The sequence below is a fragment of the Brienomyrus brachyistius genome, chromosome 9, assembly GCF_023856365.1.
Source record: "Brienomyrus brachyistius isolate T26 chromosome 9, BBRACH_0.4, whole genome shotgun sequence".
In the NCBI taxonomy this organism is placed as follows: Eukaryota; Metazoa; Chordata; class Actinopteri; order Osteoglossiformes; family Mormyridae; genus Brienomyrus; species Brienomyrus brachyistius.
The window spans coordinates 20488414-20508045 of record NC_064541.1 but is presented as its reverse complement, the minus strand read 5'-3'; the positions used below and the strand labels follow the sequence as shown (position 1 = coordinate 20508045).

At 46.8% G+C, this 19632-nt stretch overlaps 1 protein-coding gene across 2 annotated transcripts in view; it reads right to left on the bottom strand.

Moving 5' to 3' along the window:
• The window catches only part of LOC125748779 (FH1/FH2 domain-containing protein 3-like), a 136299-nt gene that overhangs the window by 111101 nt on the left and 5566 nt on the right, over positions 1 to 19632 (bottom strand). For both annotated transcript variants that reach the window (XM_049025347.1, XM_049025348.1), the window contains exons 2-3: positions 14960 to 15069; positions 8543 to 8607 (exon numbers count right to left, since the gene is read on the bottom strand). In XM_049025347.1, coding sequence (XP_048881304.1) covers positions 8543 to 8607; positions 14960 to 15069 — 175 coding nt within the window. The remainder of the gene's footprint in view (positions 1 to 8542; positions 8608 to 14959; positions 15070 to 19632) is intronic.

Sequence of the window (19632 nt, the reverse complement as noted above, 5' to 3'; positions counted from 1 at the left end):
CCATTGAGAATACTTACTTGTACCATTGAGGATACTTACTTGTACCGTTGAGGATATTTGCTTGTACCATTGAGGATACTTACGTGTACCGTTGAAGATATTTGCTTGTACTGTTGAGGATACTTACTTGTTCCATTGAGAAAACTTCTATCACTGACTGTTAATAGGAGGTCATGGATGCTACCAGCAGAATCATCCTAGTATCAGACAAGCAAGGAAATTTATTCCCAGTCAAGATCCCTGTACTTGCATGGGGTTTCCACACCCTGGGGTTTCCACACCCTGGGGTTTCCACACCCTGAGGTTTCCACACCCTGGGGTTTCCACACCCAGGGGTTTCCAGACCCTGGGGTTTCCAGACCCTGGGGTTTCCACACCCTGAGGTTTCCACACCCTGGGGTTTCCACACCCTGAGGTTTCCACACCCTGGGGTTTCCACACCCTGGGGTTTCCACACCCTGGCCTAACACCGTTACAGTTGCCAACTTTGGTCCACTGGCTGGCGTGAAATTTTCAATTCAAGACAAGTCTTAACAGTCATTTACATGTATGTAAGTCTGTAGGGTTTGAAAACTATCCCAGCGCTTTTAATGTAGATAATTTTAGGTGCATAATGGAATAATATAGATTTGCCGTAAGTTTTCTTGCCTGGGCATGAGAGTTTGAATGAGTGAGTGTCAGGCCAGATGCGTGAGAGTCGACAACCTCGCCAATAGCTTTGCTCCCCTGTTCTGGGGGCAAATTTCAGTCCTGGGGAAGCCCCCTAAACCATTTTGCGTCCGTACTTGATCTTATGGCAGGTTGCACAGCTGAGAGAATGATTTAATGTCCAAACAGGATGCAAACAGAACAGCCCTAACAACAGGCTTGGCAGGAAGCTTCCAATATGAATCTGGGGTCATGTACATCAAAATAATGTTTTACAGTAATTAACACGCAGTCGTAATGGTTGGCTTTCTGACCTCCATCATGTTTAGAAATCCACAGTACCGTGATGGGGAGAAGATCCAGAAGAGCCCTAGTCTACAGGGAAACTGATACCTCTCTCGGTGGACGACTGGCTGGATAGAATGACCCTCCTCAATGGACTCGTCTCCATAGGTTACATCCAGGTAGCCAGAGGCAACCGTGGAAAGAGCCTCAAGTCCACTCACCAGAGAGAGGTGAAAAAAGTCTGTCGCTGCTCTCATCGCATGGAGGCGCCCAGCTAAAAATATCCCCCATCCCAAGAACGTCCTGCAGGAAAAAGATGTTTCTCCTCTCCTGACATGATGGAGAGTTTGGGGTTTCGATGTCCAATGAGTGGTACAGCCACATCATTCGTGAGTCCATGACCCCCAAACAAGGGCATTACTTTCACAGATTAGATGCAACAAATATTCACCTAAGCATACCTATGCTATATTGTGCCTTTACAGCCAAATTTAATGTTTTTAACACTGAAGCAAACTTTCAACGTTTGATTTCTGTCAAGAGGCTCTTAGCCAGGGCAGTGTGAACGAAGTAACACCACGAACCTGTCGCTGACAGCAGTCGATATAACTGACTGACTGTCCCCTGTAAAAGTGCTAAGTAAAAAGACTACAAAAGTACAAACTAATGAGTTAAACAGCAACCGCGTTCTCTTAAATTCTTCAAATCTGGCCTCCTTCACCCGAGACGACGGGTAAGAACTGTTCCATGTTCTATAACAAAAAAAAAGAGTACGGCTGAACTGAGGAAGGCTTATTGACAGACGACTAAACCTGCCAGTAAGGCCCCTGTAAAAGGATCCATAAAAGGCGTTTAAGCAACACCGTGTGTGCCTGCATGTAAGCATCAGTGCCCTGTGTACGCCCTTGGGTCTTCGGTGCGTACGTGTGGACTTGTGTGTGTAGCTTGGGCCTCAGGGAAAGTTCTGGCCGAGTTTGTGGAAACGCCGGAGAGCTGCCAGCAGGGAAGACCAATGCCGCAGGTGCTCCTGTAACTCTTATTTACTGCACTGACATGACACACAAACACAGGAGCGTAAATATTAATGGTGACCTGACACCGTGGGACCGGCTTTCTGCACGCCGTTCAGCTAATCCATCGGAAAAATACACTCGAGTTGTAGTAACTCATTGCAGATGCTCAGCATCACTCATTTACAAAGATAGAAGTATTCTCAATGGTACTAGTAAGTATTCTCGACTGTGCAAGTAAGTATCCTCAATGGTTCAAGCAAGGCAGAGGTCTTCCAGAACTTTTTGTTTGGTTAACAGCCCTCTTCCTTTTAAAACAATTTCCTTGCGTAACGTTAATCAAATGCTGGTCTCATGCATGTAGGGTGTACACAAGCCTCATCAATGTTCAAATAAGAAAGACGGAAACTAAACCTAAACTCTCACCTGTTATAAAGTCAGCAGAATTATACAAAGGCCTTGTACAAAATATTCAAAAGCCTAAGCTGTCTAATAACTGTTCAGGAAGCATCTCCAGAAGATGGACATTCATAGCAATTTCCCTTTACACCAGGTGCAAATGTGCTCAGTGTGAGTCCCGTCTCAGTTACATGTTAAATACAGCGAATCTAGCCTGAGAAGACAACAGGAACCAAAAGTAATTTACGTTGTACAATATCCATTCATCATGGCAGACATTTTGGCTTGCAAGCCATAGAGCAAAGTGATGTATCGGGAAGACATTGAAGAGTTATAAATCAAGGCCCAAAATGAGTTAGATATCCTGACTGGTCCAGTTGCAGTTTAATTAATAGAGGTACCTTTCCATAACTTGGTTCCCATTACTCCCATTACTCACTGACCTTCAACATCTTAGTAAGAGGTTGTCCCTCACGCATGAAAGCGTCGTGTGCTGTCATCGCTCATGTCACGTAAATGTAGTGTCGTGTCCCAAACTCTACAGTGACCGTGGTTTTTTTGGGGGCGACTGAATATCTCGGCATATCCTTAAAGGGGTGTCCAGTGACATTTAGTAGGTGATCTCCAATGATCTGTCAACAAGGCTGAATCAACGAGAGTGCGATTAATTTTCCATGAGCTGGATCTGTTTACAGGAAATGCAAGTCCTGAAATTCAATTTTTATTCTCACCTCCCATGGATCAGGAAGCTGGTCAGCAGAACTCAAACATATTATTCCCAGCAATCTCATATCTAAGTGCTACTATGTTATACTCAGTGCAAAGGCAATAGCTGTTAGCAATGTTCATGTCCGGCCCTAACAGACCTTGTGCCTGCTGTTTACTCAGCAACTTCAGTCCAGAACATATAAGAAACTGGGCAATGCTCAATAAACACAGAAAGCATTTCAAGATCCTTGCTTGAATAACATAAAGTGAAGCATATACCCTCTCCTACTTCAGTATAATCTGAAGCTGTACCTTGAAGCTGGAGCAAGAGACAATAATTCAGGGAGCGAATGATCAAAGTCTGTGTTTAGAGTTATGTTAATGGTGTTGGGCCATAATCCTGGTTCAGCGCCTGAACTTTGCTGGATTGTTGGTGGAAGCATTAGAACTGTTTATCTTTGAGGAGCTGGTGATTACAGCGGGCGACTGAAGGACGGACTGCATTCGTTTCTGTGGAGAATAATTATCGCTTAGTTTTTGGCATTTTTACCGTAAACTATGGACAACGACACCCCCATTTTCTCTAAATCACAGGTCACCTAGCATGCTGTACTGCTGATCTAAACTCACTGTAAGTCATTTCTCCCTGCAGGCAGTACATAGGTTTTCTGCTTGATGAGGATAGTCATCGATTTGGCTTTGTTTTAAAACAGTGTTGATGAATCCCCCCAGACGCCATGATTACGATGAATCACAGAACTCAGGGTAGGAGAGCCGTTTAATAAAGCATTTACCCAGCTAGTACAGGCGTTCAGTCTTGCTGACGTTCTGTTATGTGCGGGAGTCTAACTGAGGGCCCTTGTATTGCAGTTGACCGCAGCCATATGTTTGAGTGTGTTAATGACCATAATTAGCAAACCTAGATTAGCCTCTGTCAAAATCCCATAGTTTACAGAAAGCCAAAGTAGCAGACAGACCCCCCCCCCTTTGACAATCAAGCATTTGATGAAGATGAATGTTTCCGTCTTATACAGAAAAAAGAACCAACATGGCATATAGTGCGAAAGTAGCTAAATGTAAACTACGAAAATGCTGAACTTTAGCGCAAGAAAGAGCAAGAACTCCGCAGGCTTGCAGCCCAACCAGACACCTTCTTTACATGGAACCTCCCTTGTCTGCAGACATACAGGCTGATGGCAGAACGGCTTCACAGTCACAGCTTAATTCATCAGGACTGGTTAGCAAATGCAGGGTTTACCGCCCTGGTAAGTCGACACTGGTGTGTTACGGCTTCTGGTGGATCGCAGTTGGCTGTATCTGGAACTGTCCATTGAATCTGCGTGGGCAGGTGAATCCCCAGTTGCACAATAACCATTTTGGTCCTGAAAGCTAGAAATCTGCTGTTTCGATATTCATAGCACATCTTATCTGCCACGGCTCATTCCTCTGTTTTACATCTCTCTCGCCGTCGGCAAACTCCCTCTCATCGCCTGAAGCTAAGTGCTATTGACAGGGGTCTGTGGGAAGACCTGGCTCTGTACACACAGCAACCCCAAGCAGCCGGACCCCCGGCAGCTCCGTAAAGGGATTAACATTCTGGGGGCTTCTGGGGGCTCCGGTACCTGCTAACAGCCTTTCTTTCCTTTTCTTTTCGGAGCGGCGAAGCTTAGTCTCCTTAAGTTACACGGCCTCAGATGTGAGGAAACGCCGGGGGAAACCTCTCGTCTATTATGGGATTTTACCCCAAGGTCCAAGACCGAGAGCAACCCTGAACCCATGGACTGCTAATGAAAGCCATTCAAGGCAAACAACTCATTAAACCATTAATCCATCATTCAATTTCCCAAATTTAAAAGTAAATAATAATAAAAGGTAAAGTGGCCTCAGAATATACACTAATACAATCCAAAAAGCAAAGATCTATTTACAGTAAATAGCAGAAAAATATGTAATGGAAAAAACATACTTTCCAAACAGAATAATACTGATTTTTTTTCTTCCTTGTTCCAGTGACCTACTTTTGACTCCTACAATTCCCAGTCGTACAGTGTGGAGACATCCAGCACAGTGCATTTCTTATTAAGCGTGAAATCCCCTGGAACCTCCACCTCCTGAGTGAAACAGCCACCTGTTTATTAGTAAATGCTGTGTGTGTTACCGTGCAGTGCGATGTCGGTCCTGAGGGTTAAGGAGGGAACGCAGGCAGATGGGAAGCTCTATCGTGTGACATGCATAAGGATGGTTCCATATTTTGCTGTTTTTCTAACAGTTTTGCGCCAAACGCCTGATAAATGAGCTGAAAAATATGCTGATACCATCCCGCAATCGGCAATGAAAATGGGAGCTGCCTCTGTGAGCAGATCTGCCTACGGGGTCCATCTGCTAAAACTTTTACAGAAGACAAAACCGTGAAAAGGCCGAAGTGCTGAATGGTTTCCCGCCCAGAATTCGGGACAAATGGCTGAGGTAACGCGCCGGCCGGCCCTGGCGGCTCTTATCTGCTCCGCTAACGGTCACCCAGCACCCAGACAGGAAGCAGCTGTCTGTCAACATGAGGAGCGAGTCATTATCCAATTAGAACGGCTCATCTCTCTCCCCCCTGTCACTCGGGTGCGCAAAGCTGCTTCATGGTACAATACTCAGAAGTAAACCCCCCCACGCCCCCCCAGCTCTCTCACACACTTTCATGCCGGTTCAGCAATAGCCCGACTCTGTGGCAAAAATGCTGGGGACAAGAGGCTAGGGGGCCCCAAGACGATCTGTGGTGGGAGGGGGACCGGGGGGGGGGGGGGGGGGAAGGTGAAGAGGAGGGGGGCACTGAGGTGGAATGTCACTCTTTAATGACCCACCCACTGAAGAGGAAGGCCTGCACAGAATCCGGCCTTGTGAAAGAACAGGCTTGGTTGTCAGTGAAAGATCACAGCATAATGGCTGCTTCCTGATGTATGCATCCCGCCGACATGGGGTCAACCCCAAGGCCCTTTGAAGTGACAGGAGATCCTAGTGCCACTGCAGCAGCGGAAGGACCCTGGCGCAGGCACCATGTGTCGGTAAAGCCCTCGCTCAATAGCCATAATACTACTGACAGCTTATTGCTGGTGTTCTTCTTTGTAGCCTTTTAATAAGATCTTCAACATTTCCGCCACAATCTAACCATATAATACCAAGCAAGCATGTAAAAAAGTTGCAGATTGTTATTATTGTCCTTCTTGCTGTTGACTGAGAAAACTAACAGCAACAGTTTCATCCAATGTAGTGGCTGCAGCTTCAGCTCAGCTAAAGTACCTTATGCTAGTGAATGTAAAAAGAGGATCAGAACCAGGAAAAGTGCAGTGGCTCAGTTTCCAGCTGTTAAACATTAGTCGTACTATTGAATTTAAGATAAAAGATTAAGATAAATATTAACTCTCCTACTACTTGTTTGATTACTTTTGCTAAAAATGTAAAAAATAAAGGTAAATGAACCGGCTCAGCTAGAGACGCTGTAATGACTGTCAGGAAATGTAGTTTTGTATAAGGAGGGGAAGCTAAGGAGCAGCCAGTGTCACAAACAAACAGACTCACATGAGGGCAGCCTGAAGGCCATTTACCAATCAGCACGAGAGGAAGGTCCTTGAGCTGGAGGAGGAACCAAATTACCTGCAGGAAACCATGCAAATGGCGGGAAAGATAAAACACATTGGAAAAAGATGCACCCTATTTCCCCCCGTCCGCCCTGCCACAGGATCGAGCGGCGGCAGCTGGAGGGCCAGACACCTCTTTGCACGCTACGGCGAGGCGGCCGCTGATAACGCCTAACAGAGCAGCCTTTCAAAGGAGCTCTCACTTCCTGTGTCGTACACTTCACATTAGCTGCTCTGCTGTGGTTAGTCCCATTCTGTGGTCATGCAGCCTGCAAGTCATTGCCGGCCCGTCCGAAAGCACTCGCGGGTGTTGTTTTGTTTTGGTTGAACGTAAAGAGGATAATTCCTTCCGTAGCTCGGAGATCAAGTTTTTGCGCAATCTAATAAGCTAGACTGAGATTTAATGGAAACCACTGGCCTGCAACAGATGGAAAACCGCTAAATGTAATTATTTGCATTGGAGAAGTACCCCCCCCCCCCCCCCCCCCCGCTCCCCCTCATAGCTCGGCCCACACCATATATAGAATAACCAGAGATCTGAAAGCATGAGCTGAGGTCCAGGTTGGGTCCACAGACTGCAGAATTACAAATGACCTGGGCAGGAAAACAAGACTTTCTACGGCGAATAGATGATCACGCAGGATTCCCCAATTCCAGGTCTGGAGGCCAGAATCCAACACGGTTTGCAGTATCTGACTCAGCTAATTACCAGGTATAGTAGATGTGACTAAGCAGAGAGATGTGCAAACAGGCCTTCCAGCACCAGAATTAGGGAACACTGGTATAAAGTTCATATTTATACACTGAAGTTTAAACATAGATCTTAGTATTACATACACATTGTTGTATCAACCTTCCAGCAATTTTCGTTGCTTACATTTTTACATTTAATAACATGTGCTGCTTTGTTTCACAGCAGGCGATATGTCAGTACGTTTCAGTGACATGGTAGGTGTCGTATATACCAAAAAGCGGGATAAAACCGCTGAGATTCCCCAGCTTTTGGCAGCGTACGCTGCGGTCTGTAGCCGTAGGTAAACGCCCCTCCTTTGAGGCACTGCGGAAACGCCCACACCTAGCGAGCAGCAACAGATGCTGACATATAAAACACTTCTGAACTAGCCGACGGTCATCTGAGCCCAAAGCGGCGGGGATTCCGCAGGTGGCTAAGTGTGCGGAGGCAGAAGGAAGATTGAAATCTTCAGCTCATTACATGCATCCATAATAAATGCATATTTGTTCTGTCAGACCAGATGATGCAGTACAGTTCATTTTTCTTATTGAGTGTTATTATTAAGAAAAGGTCATTTTCAGAGATCCTGCTAAACAAAACAATCTTAGCTAGCTCACCAGTAAGTATCCCTACTTCACATTTGAGGAATATACGAAAAACACGTAAAATAACTAGTGCCATCCAAAGGCTGTCTGAGGCCAAAGCGGTCATACCCGCACATGCCTGTAGGGGGCGTCCTCCATGGGTGCCGTGTGACCTCCACTGTGTTGAGTGAGCGTGTGTGTATATGTGCGTCTGTCCTCCAACAGTCTGACCCTGCGTCCAACCCGCTACAGGCTGCATTTCACACTGACGAACACCTCGCAAAATATGCAATAGACTCCCAGTGTTTCTGCTGGGGCTCACCAATGGAAACCTGGCAGTCCGGAATTGCGACGATACCCTTTGTATTTTCCATATAGCGAGAGAAAACCATCAGACCTGCATCAATCTCGATGCAAGTGATAAGCGATGCTTTAACGTTACACCTACACAGGTACGAACTACGGCCCATCAGACTGCTCTCTGTGGGACTCATTCCCCCACACCAAACAAACATCTTCTACTGTACGTTGGCGAAGTTAACGCAAACTTACCGATGCAGGCGTGAACTCTGACCGAAAGCTGCGTCCGCAGGACGATACTGTGCTTCTTGCCTCTCCTGCAAGACACAGCAACATGCCTTATCACATACATTTTCTTATACGCTTTCATATAGAAAAAATACAACAAAACAGATTTTGTTTGCAAAGCAAATGAATAACAATGGGATATGTGATTTTGTTTACAGTCCTACAGTGAAAACGATAATCTTATTACGCAATTATGTGCCTGACAGTACACAGTTTGGAGTGTCGTGGACTGTTTTTAAGCCAGTAATCTATTTTTTCATTTAGCTAAGACCCAAATTGTGGTTTGTTAACTTTGGATCTTCGTTGAGAACGAGCAGAGAATAAAGGAGGAGGGGAAGCCCAGCAGTGGTCTTTGTTGAGGCAGGTCCTGGGCTCATGGCCGCAAACCCACTCAGAGGGGCTGTTTCCAAGTGTTACATCCCTATGAGGGGCTTCGTAGACGCTCTTAGATCAGCAGCCACAGGCAGGCTAAGACTGGTAGCAGAGCTAACGAGAGAAAGAGAGAGTGCGGGACGTAGAAATAAAGAGAGGGAAGGGCAGAGAAGGAGAGAGATGACTGGAAGAAATGATCCCTTATCCCAGGAAACTTGTTAACATTCTTCTTCCATTCTACTCACTGGTATTTATACATTTCAGACAGGAATTCTGAAGCTCTACGGTGAGCAATGACTGAACTCAAAAATAAACTTGGGCCGATCCCAACGAAAGAGGGCACCTAGCTTCCATTTCTGACCACCAGCATGAGAAAAGATGACCAATGACCCTGCTAGGAACCAAGCGGAATAGCTGCCTAAGAGTGGGCTGGGTGTCCTAGGCTTGTGTAGGCAGCCAGGCTTACGGCGATTACCCAGCTGGTTCACCGACACTTGCTATGCTAAGTGGCTTTAGATAACAGTTCATGTCTGGCATACAAAGAATAGCTAATTAACTCTGACCCATAAAGGTATACTTAACGACACCAAAAGGAGGCTGTGAGAATTCTACGGGGCTGAATTGACCCACATTCACTGTGTCGTAACCTGCAGTGGTGATGTTTGTCCCAATAAAGGGGAACAACCTCCCCAGCCAATCCCCCCCTACCAGTCAACAAAGAGGAGAGGAGGGCTTTGATTCCCAGGCATGATCATGCGGCCCCTGCAAAGACCACATCATGCAATTGGTCCCATGACATCCTCATGACACGCAAAGTCACCCATGCTAGTGTCCTCTCAGACCCGCGGGTCCGAGAACACTCTGCAGTCATGGTGCGATTCACCCGGCACCTTACAATCTGCCGAGACACGTGGTTCCTACATAACCACGAAAACGGTCGGTCACACCACGCTGACGAAACCTTAAACTGAAAGGCCGTTCCATGTTGCCATGTGACGGAATGGAACCTAATCCTCCATTCCGGCAATTTAAGGCACCGTTTGTTGAGGTCCTGCTCAGTCCACTAGCAACCCTATCCCTGATATAGCGCATGGCCCCAGCATAAACTTTAATTTAATTTGCTGTATGTATACAGGAGAGAATCCAAGGCCTCCAACACAGAGTATAAATCAGACTCGCTCATAATTTTTTGGATTACCTCTATAATTAAAAAAGAAAAAACTTCAGTAAGTCTGTGGTATATAGTAACAATTACGCTGCCAGGAGATCTTGTTTTAATGTACAGTGAAGATGTGGGGTGGATTTCGTCCAAGACTGGAGCTGCTTGATTCTCAGAAGCCTCATAAGTAGGGTCACTCCATAAGAGAGAGCCATTCTATACCTCTGTGAAGGGGCAGTAAAACTCAACGGACAGCATGCTGGAAGCACGGCTTCCAGCCCCCAGGGAGCGTCACGGTACACTGTAGGGCTAATGTCCCCCCTACAGCCGGCAGCTATTAAAGCCCTCTCACTGAGGATAACCCGCTAAACTTTTTAAAATTACTATTATGTTTTAACCCCTGAAACTAGATTAACATCAGCAATATCACGCGGCCTTTTGGTTTAGGGGTCTCGGGAGTGAGGCAGCCTTCCCCTGCCTAGGATATATACCTCTACAGACTACTTGTGCAGATGGGAGAATTGAATTACCAACACAATTAGGCACTAGTGGACACGGAATCGCTGTAATCCGACTCCCGTCCGCAAGCGAACACAGCACTGTTTACGTCATACGTTTGCGCAGCGTAGAAAGTTACCAACTCGGCGCCGGGTTAAACGTTCGAGGAGGAAAAAGGAGGCTGTCCATCCTCATCCAACGGACCCAAACGCAGGCAGGATGCGTCGCCCTATGAATGCCGCACGAAAACAATACAATGACTGAAGAACAAACTTCTAAAACTCACTCAATCCACGTGACACATTTTCAAGAAAATCCATGCCGACTTTGGAAATTTATTATAAGTTGGATTACATGACGCCCGCGTGAGCTTTGGTTCCCAGCAACATATGATGAAGAAGCACAAAACAGGAGAACAGTGGATACATGGTGGTACAGTGGTGCACTGGTGGTGCAGTGGTGCACTAGCGATCCAGTGCACCTTCATGTTTATGATACAGTCTCATGTTCACAACCCAGTTGGTCCATTGCATAACTTTAATGCTGCTATTCACAATTGCAATAGGTGAAACGTGCAATATGTTGAAACTATAGGGTATGACTGCTTTATCGTGCTGGTCTGTTTATTTATTGAATTTATTTTGCTTTATTGTTACTAATTTGTCTATTGTTTTGATGTTGTGACACTGGAGGGGAAGCACTTTTAAGTTTTGTTGCTCTGGAAACATCAATGACAATAAAGCATCTGATTCTGATTCTCATTCTGGTTCTGGTTCTGATTCTGGTTCTGATTCTGGTTAACACTGTTGCCTCATACTTCTGGGATCCAGGGCTCCGTGTGTGGAGTCTGCATGTTCTGTCGTCATGGAGTTTCTTCCCAGTTCTCCGGCTTTCAAAAACAAGCTACGGTGAACTGGAGTTGCCAAGTTGTGAATGTGTGAGTGCCCAGCAATGGGTTGGCGCCCTGTCCAGGGTGGTTCCCTGCCCTGCGCCCGTATCCTCAGGGATAAACTCCGGACCCCTGTGACCCTGCATAGGACCAGCGGGTGACGGAAGTGGATGAACCAGAAGCCGGATTTTAGGCTATATGTGTATTCATCTCAAAAATATATTTAAAAAAATGGACTGCGCTTTGAAAAAAGTGAATCTTTTCTCCAGCGCTCACCAGCTCCGCAGGAGACACCTGGGAACCAGAGAATTCTAGGGATACCGACAGGCTTCCACCTCCCGCTTACGGGGCTGGGAAATTTCACAGACAATCCTGAGGGTCTTCTGGGTCCTTCTCCAGCCTACAGATCAGGCAGGACTTACCCCAGGCAGCACTCAGCGGGCTGGGAGCGCAGGAGTGTGAGGGCAGAAACAGCAGAAAAGCCAGCATTCCTGACACGAAGCCAACGCGAGGCTGTGGATCAGCCAACGTAGCCCCCGTCATCGCAAACCGGCCTTGACACCGGCCAATTACGCAAAATGACAAAGCATCTGTTAAAATTATACTCAGGAATCTTACAAACACTCTGAAACGACACTCAGTATAACTCATAAGAAGACCAGATATGATCTATTGTAAAAAAGACACTTTTGCTGCCTAGCCAATAGAATGTAAGAGCCCAGGTTTTGACCCAGAGACATAATTTTTTTTTACCTGAATATGTGTTTGTATGGAGTCATTCTATTTTCCTTTTATTTTCCCTGAGGAATCTGATGAATCCAGCACAGAGACGCTAATTAAAACAGAGCATGCTGGGAAATCAAACCGAAACTTCAGCTTAATAAGCACCGGCGGAGCCCTAAAAAAGGCCAAGTTATCAATCAAAGGGAGGCAAATATTCAGAGACCTTCATACCGACGAAGGTCATTCAGTCGGCAGACGGGGCTGCGTGACGCAACTGGCCGAATATCTGGTGGCAGGCGAAGTGGAGCGAAGCGGGCGTCTCTGACTCAGCGTCCAACACAGTTTATGGCCTCAGTAAAAAAACCAAACAAAGAAAACCTCCAGGGACTGTGAGCCTCGGCGCGTCCGTATCGTTAAAATGCTGCAGACGGTATTACCCCGTTATTACCAATAAGACCAGACTCCTTCATTCCTCCTCTTTTTTTCTCCCGCTCTGTACGAATTTAATGACAAACATTTGCGGCGAGCCCAGTCAGTTGGCACCAGGGAGACTCTGGCGTTCCCGGCCCTCCGAGATTCTGCTCGGACCAGGCAGCTCCAGCTGGAACAGGAAGCCTGTGTCTCGGAGCAGCACACTCCAGAGCGACATTCACACTTCTCCTCGAGTTTGACACAGAAGCAGTTATCTGACCTCTTTATAATGGAAACAATATGGATGGGGAGCAGCCCGGTATCCCATGTCTAAAATTACACACGCGGGTGTCGGCCGGCCCAGTGATCCCACGTGACCTCAAAGGGAGCGGGGGGGGGCAGCATCACAATCTACTCAGGCAGACTCTGGTTTCCGTGTCGCTACCCCATGCTGGCAAACGGAGGGCCATCGTCTTCACGGACAGCTAAGACATACAGCCCACGCACATACGAAAAGACGTTAAAATTCCCGTAAGGTTTTCCTTAGAAACTGAACGCGAATTTTCCCCCAAATCACAACTGATGAATGTTCGCAGCGTATTGTTTTTATGGCTCATGACCGATGGAAAAAAAAATTAAAAGCAGGTTCTCTGCCTTCCCCATCTGAAATAATGGGCAACAAATACTGTTCCTGGTACAGGAATTGGGGTTAGTATGTGTTTTGAGAATCAACATACGTTGATTACTGCTAAACTGCAACCTAGTATTGTTCAGCTGATCACTATCCTGCTATGTCAACCAGAGTTTATTTCTGGGCTTACAAAAATTGGGAATATTTTGATCCACGAACCACTGAATGTCCAGCATAGGGTTAGGGTTAGGCTAGTTATAAATGCCAGTACACCTAACTGCATCACTTTGGGCTGTGGGAGGAAACTGGGGTACTTTGGGGAGACCCCCACAAAAGACACCAGGGATACTGGCTGATACTGCTCTCTGATACTGCTCTCTGACACTGTTCTCCAACACTGCTGTTTGACACTGTCTGAACCTGCTCTCAGACGCTGGCTGACACTGCTCTCTGACACTGCTCTCTGACACTGGCTGACGTTTTCTGACACGAGCTGACACTCCTGTTCTTTGATACTGCTCTCTGAACCTGCTCTCAGACGCTGGCTGACACTGCTCTCTGACACTGCTCTCTGACACTGCTCTCTGACACTGCTCTCTGACACTGCTCTCTGACACTGTCTGAACCTGCTCTCAGACGCTGGCTGACACTGCTCTCTGACACTGCTCTCTGACACTGCTCTCTGACACTGCTCTCTGACACTGCTCTCTGACACTGGCTGACGTTTTCTGACACGAGCTGACACTCCTGTTCTTTGATACTGCTCTCTGAATCTGCTCTCAGATCCTCATGTTTGTGTTGCTTCGCAGAAAAGCTTCTGCTAAATAAATGTAACGTGTTATGATAAATATCAATGTTTCAGAAGTGGTTAGCTACCCCAAAAACATGGCTGATACAAGGGGCAGCCTGATAGGCTTGTTTATCAGGGGTGACTGGTCTACAAATTCACAGACAGAGCGACTAAACATCTGAATCGGGGGGGCAAGGGGCCCTGCCTCACAGAATTCACATCTGTCCCCCCTTGCATGTCTCCGTTGTTTTTGGACCCTGTGATGTTCCCTCCAGCATCAGAGCCAGATAATATAATTATCATATAGTGTATTATATTTAATGTGTTACCCTCAGCAGTCTGAAGATGAATGGATTTAATGATTATATACATACCATATATACCACTGTAAATACCAGGACTATTCAAACCGCGGTCCTCATGGTCCAAGCATTGCTGATCTTCCTGCCTTCCTTCACCTGTGAGCCAGCTGAGAAGCCTCTGACCAATCAGAATCAGGAATCTTAAAACTAACTTCCTGAGAGAACTGAAAGCACGGCTTTGAAGAGTGCTGGTACATACTCTCAATATGAACGAAAACTGCGAGCATGAATCCTGTATCGGAAGGAAATCAGATGGAGGTAGAATTTTTGCCTTGTTCAGAATAAGGGCTAAATTGTTTCTGCCTACAAATATTTCCAAAGCTGTCCTTCTGGGCGGCGCTCCTCTGCGTTTCGCCCACAATGGCTGCTCGTCTGGTGGTCAGACATCAGCCACAGGCAGAGGACCCGCTCCCGGTCTCTCACACGCACACGCACACGCACACGCACCCATCCCACCTCAGCCTCTCGCTTCAGTGTCTGTCCCCTTTAGTGCGGAGGGCGCTATGGGAGCCTGGAGGCCGCCAGGCGGAGCTAATGGATTCTTACCCGCCACCGTCCTCCTGAAATCCCTCCAGTTCTTCTCGCTGCTCCGCCAGGCTGGATTCCAGATCCAGGTAGTTGCCACTGTGAGAGAGCTGGAGAGCGCAGTCATCGAGCTGCGAAGAGCAGGGGGACACGTCACGGCTCGGCGAACAGGAAGCGCAAAAAAGGGCGCAAGAACAGCACAGAATTCAAATGTAAACACAACACAATGTCATTAAAGTATAATTCATCAGTTAGGTGTGTACGGGAATACTGCCCAGGATAGCACACGACTCTGCTTTTTATAGTTTATTTTTACTTCTTAATTTGTATATTATGCGTAATTAAGATAAGTTTACACATATGTGATGCAGGTGGAGAAATTTTAATAGCTCATGTATTCTCAGTGATTTGAGCAACGGTCCGCCAGCCTGGTGACTGGCGGTGGAAAAAAGCACCATCAAACAATCGATCAATCTTGAATTTGAAATTGCACATTTTCCCAAGAAAGTTACATCATGGTAGTTTTCCAGAATGTAAAAAACTAAAGAAATCAGGCATTCTCCTGCCCAACGAAAGGCAGAAATACAGATTACAAATAAAACTGCGATGTTTCCTTTAGACACATTTAAGTATGATCCAGAAAAGGCTGTAAGATCTGTCAGAGTCCATCTCACACAGCATCACAGGTCTGCCGAGTTCAGTCCTGGGGGTGAAAGTTCGGGAGTAACAGCGACTGAGTCCGCTTGTGTATCTCCTGCATCGAGCACGACGACTACAACAACCAGGCCTAACACTCCCATTACACACATGGAAAAAACCAAAACAAGACCAACCATCAGTGTGCTGGGGAGGCAACTATCTTTGATACCCAACTGGGGACCTATGGATGTGACCGTGAAGGGCCTCCGTCCACAGGCACTAGGGCACTGACTAAGCCATCTGACGAGGGACACAGAGAGTGGGAGAATATAAATTTAACAGTGTTTCAGGGACTCTTACAAATTGGTAGTTTGATTCAAAAGAGCCCTGCTGGGAGAAGGGGAGGAAAGGCAGAGAAAGGAGCAGAGCAAAGGCGGCCGAGTCTGCATGGGCTGGGCCCAATGCTACCCATTCAGTATGTTTAACCACTGGCACTAAATGGCCCACTTTGGGCTCAAATGGAGAAAACAAAGGAAGAGGCAGGCACAGACAGAAAGAGAGAGAGAGGGAGAGAGAGAGAGAGAGAGAGAACGATGAAGACAGAATCCGAGGAGTCAGAACAGCGGGATAACCGATTCATCTACCAGCCAGCCTCCTGTTCTCAGGCAGGGCTGCAGACTCTCACGCACCTGGCGTGACACTCACGCTTTCAGACTCTCACGCCCACGCAAGAAATCTTACGGCAAATATATATCATTCCACTATAAACCTAAAATCATCTACATCAAAAGGGTAGTTTGCAAACCCTACAGACTATTTACATGTACATGTAAATGACTGTGCTGGAATTGAAAATTTCAGGGCAGCCAGCTGACCAAAGCTGGGAGACCTTCTCAGGCATGTGCCTCAACACTCACAGGAAAAACACACTTCAGATTCTCCAAAAAACAACTAACTAAATCGCCTGCATGGGATGGGGGGGGGGGGGTACTGTTGTCATCCGGAGACCTGAAATTACCGAATAGCAGGAAAGCTCCTATCTGTAGCCCCCGCGACCCCCCTGGAAGAAAAAATTCCCATACGGTTGCCTGGGAACAGCCCAAGCGTGTCACAGGAATCAGTAAGATTTCAGAAACATGCAAATCCAAAAATCTACACAAATGGAAATATTTACATGTTTATATTATTTCCCTATAAATTATGTCTTCTTGTTACCCGCTAGCAAACCCTTGTTATCTGGCCATTCCCCTAACCCTAACCCTAACCCTAACCCTAACCCTAACTCAAACCCAAACCCAAACCCAAACCCTAACCCTAACCCAAACCCAAACGTTCGGCCAAATTATCTGGACAGACTTTTTTTTTCTCCATGGAAAACTGCTCCCAATTTTCCAGAAAAGTGTCTGCCGCCCTCATTGTCAGCCTCGGAGGTTTATCCCCCTGCTGGGCCAAGCGAAGCCGCACCTGCAGAACACAGCACACAGCATCCTAGTGGATTCCCCAGCAGCATTAGGGAGCTTACAGTCATTCCAGAAGCTTCTGGAAGCAATACACATTGTATTGCTAAATCTGATTCATGGTAGTTTCATCCAAAAAAAAAAAAAAATCCTAAACATACAGTTAACAAAGCAGCATAAAAATATATCATCCATTATATTTCACTGGTCAAAAACCAAAAATGTTTAATTGGAAAAACAGCACAAAATACACATTTTTCATGACAACTACCCTTTCCGGACTCTTCACATTTTGATACAAACATAATTAATATGACTTTAATTGTAATTAATTTGTTCTTTAGCAGGAATCGTGGGAGAGAATTTCGAAGGAAACAAACAAGGCAGGAGAAACTCCAGAGTCTGTTAGATTGGTTCTGGAAGAGAAAGACCTGCTCGACTCACCATCATGTGCAGCCCGTGTGAAGACCCACCCCCTACAACTTACAGAAAAGGGGGGGGGGGGGGGAATGGAACCTGCTGACCGGTAAAGTCATTATAGAATGAGGTGCTTTGATCTCCAAACCCACTTCATTTGTCTTTGGGAGTGCCACAGAGCCCCAGAGCTGCGTAATGCCGGAATGTAGCACATGGGAAGCCGGAATAACACTGGCCAGACGGCCCGCGTTGCTTATTCTTACTGGGAAATGAAACGACATGATTCCTGCCTTCGCGTCAACATCCCTATTACTGAGCTTATCCTGCCCAGGTCTCTAAGGTTACTCACAGCTCGAATTCGGACCCGCACCACTGAAGGAGGGAGAGGAGACATGAAGGGTCACGTTTGGCTGAGGGGTGTGTTTAGCTGGCACTTTTAATGAATTTATTTATGACTGAAGTTTTTATTTAATATGTTGGTTATTTCATATTTAATCATTTAATAAAGGATGGATGGATGGATGGATGGATGGTTGTATGAATGGACGAATGTTTGGACAGATGGATGGATGGTCGCATAAAGGAAAAAAACAGGTCTGTAGTTGCACAGGAGGTTCAGATACTGAATAAATGGGGCTTGGCACAGGATGTCCAGCGGTGCTGAGGAGCGAAGGTGCTGAGATCCTCTCCCCATTCAGAGCTGCCGGCAGGTGCGGGTGAATGAGCCGATTCTGCAGGGAAACCCGAGACGCCTCAGGGCAGGGCTTCCTCGCCCAGCGGCACAAAGGAGTGAGCGGCCAGCCTTGGGAAAAGTAAGATCTGCGGGCCCCCGCCCAGCCCTGTGGGCCCCCCCAGCCCTGCGGGCCCCCCCAGCCCCGCCCGGCCTTATTTAAGAAGGGGGGTTTCACCGACTGACGGAGAATTCAGACGCGAGGCCAAAGATAGCCGGGCTAAATTTAAAGGCCAACGGCTCGCGTGTCTCGGCAAGGTGCAGAACGGGGGGGGGGGGGGGTCACAGGAAAGAGGGGGGGGGGGCAACTCCCTATCACCCATCCAGCAGTTTCTTTTTTGGTTCATCCACTGCAGTCGCTCAAGCACCATCAGCACTATCACGAATGCACTATCATCACTGCCCCCCCCCCCCCCCCCCCCGAAAAAACAGATGCCAGCAATGACATTGAAGCAGATTCTATTAAAAATAAACTCATACAAGTTATTATACCCCTCCCCTGTTTGTGTTATCCTGCAATCCAATAAGCTGGCAGGTCCGACTGACACAGTCGGAGGTTTACAGAACCCCGCCTCCTCTCACTGACCCGTGTCTTTTCATCATGGAGCGTATATTCAGGTAACTCAGACTCTAATTAAGGGGCAGGAGGGGGAGCTATGATGTGGAGGTCATTGCCCTGGGGTCCTTTGGTTTCATGTCTGAGGCTGTAATGGGGCGTCCAGCAAGGTGCCTGCCAGGTGCTGTGCATCACACACACACACACACAGTCGTGAAATTATATCTTTTTGGGGACCGCTCATTCATTTCTATGGGAAAAATGCTAATGCCAATTAATTTTTTTTTTTTTTTAATTTTTAGTTTTTTCATTGCAGTTATGGATTTTTATAAAATAGAGTTTTTCCCTTATGGTAAAAAAAAGCAACAGGTATTTGGTCCCCACAAGGTAAGGTATACCTGGACCACACACACACACACACACACACACACACACACACACACACACACACACACACACACACACACACACACACACACACACACACCCTACCCAGGACCAGGTTTTTATGATAGAGCTGCCACGCGAGAGCATGGCTGCCACGGGCTTCCTTGCTAACGACTGACGCCTTTAACGACTTCCACAGACGCGGGCCGATGGCTACCAGACGACAGTCTCGACAAGGTTTCTGTGAGACCCGCCATAAAAAGAAAAATGAAAACATGAAAGAAAAAAAAGTTTATGTGTCGTTCTAGAACCTTCCGCAGCCGCGGCCTTTAAGGACAGAAAAAGATCTTGGATTTGGTTTCCTTCAAAAGAATAAAAAACAAACATGAGCCGTTTTGCAGCAACAGGAACGGAAACGTGAAAAGGGACCTGAACCCAAGAGCTAACTGGTAATTACTGAGGATCCCAAAAGTGCTGATCTTTCCCTAAGGGCCAGAGCTGCAGCCAT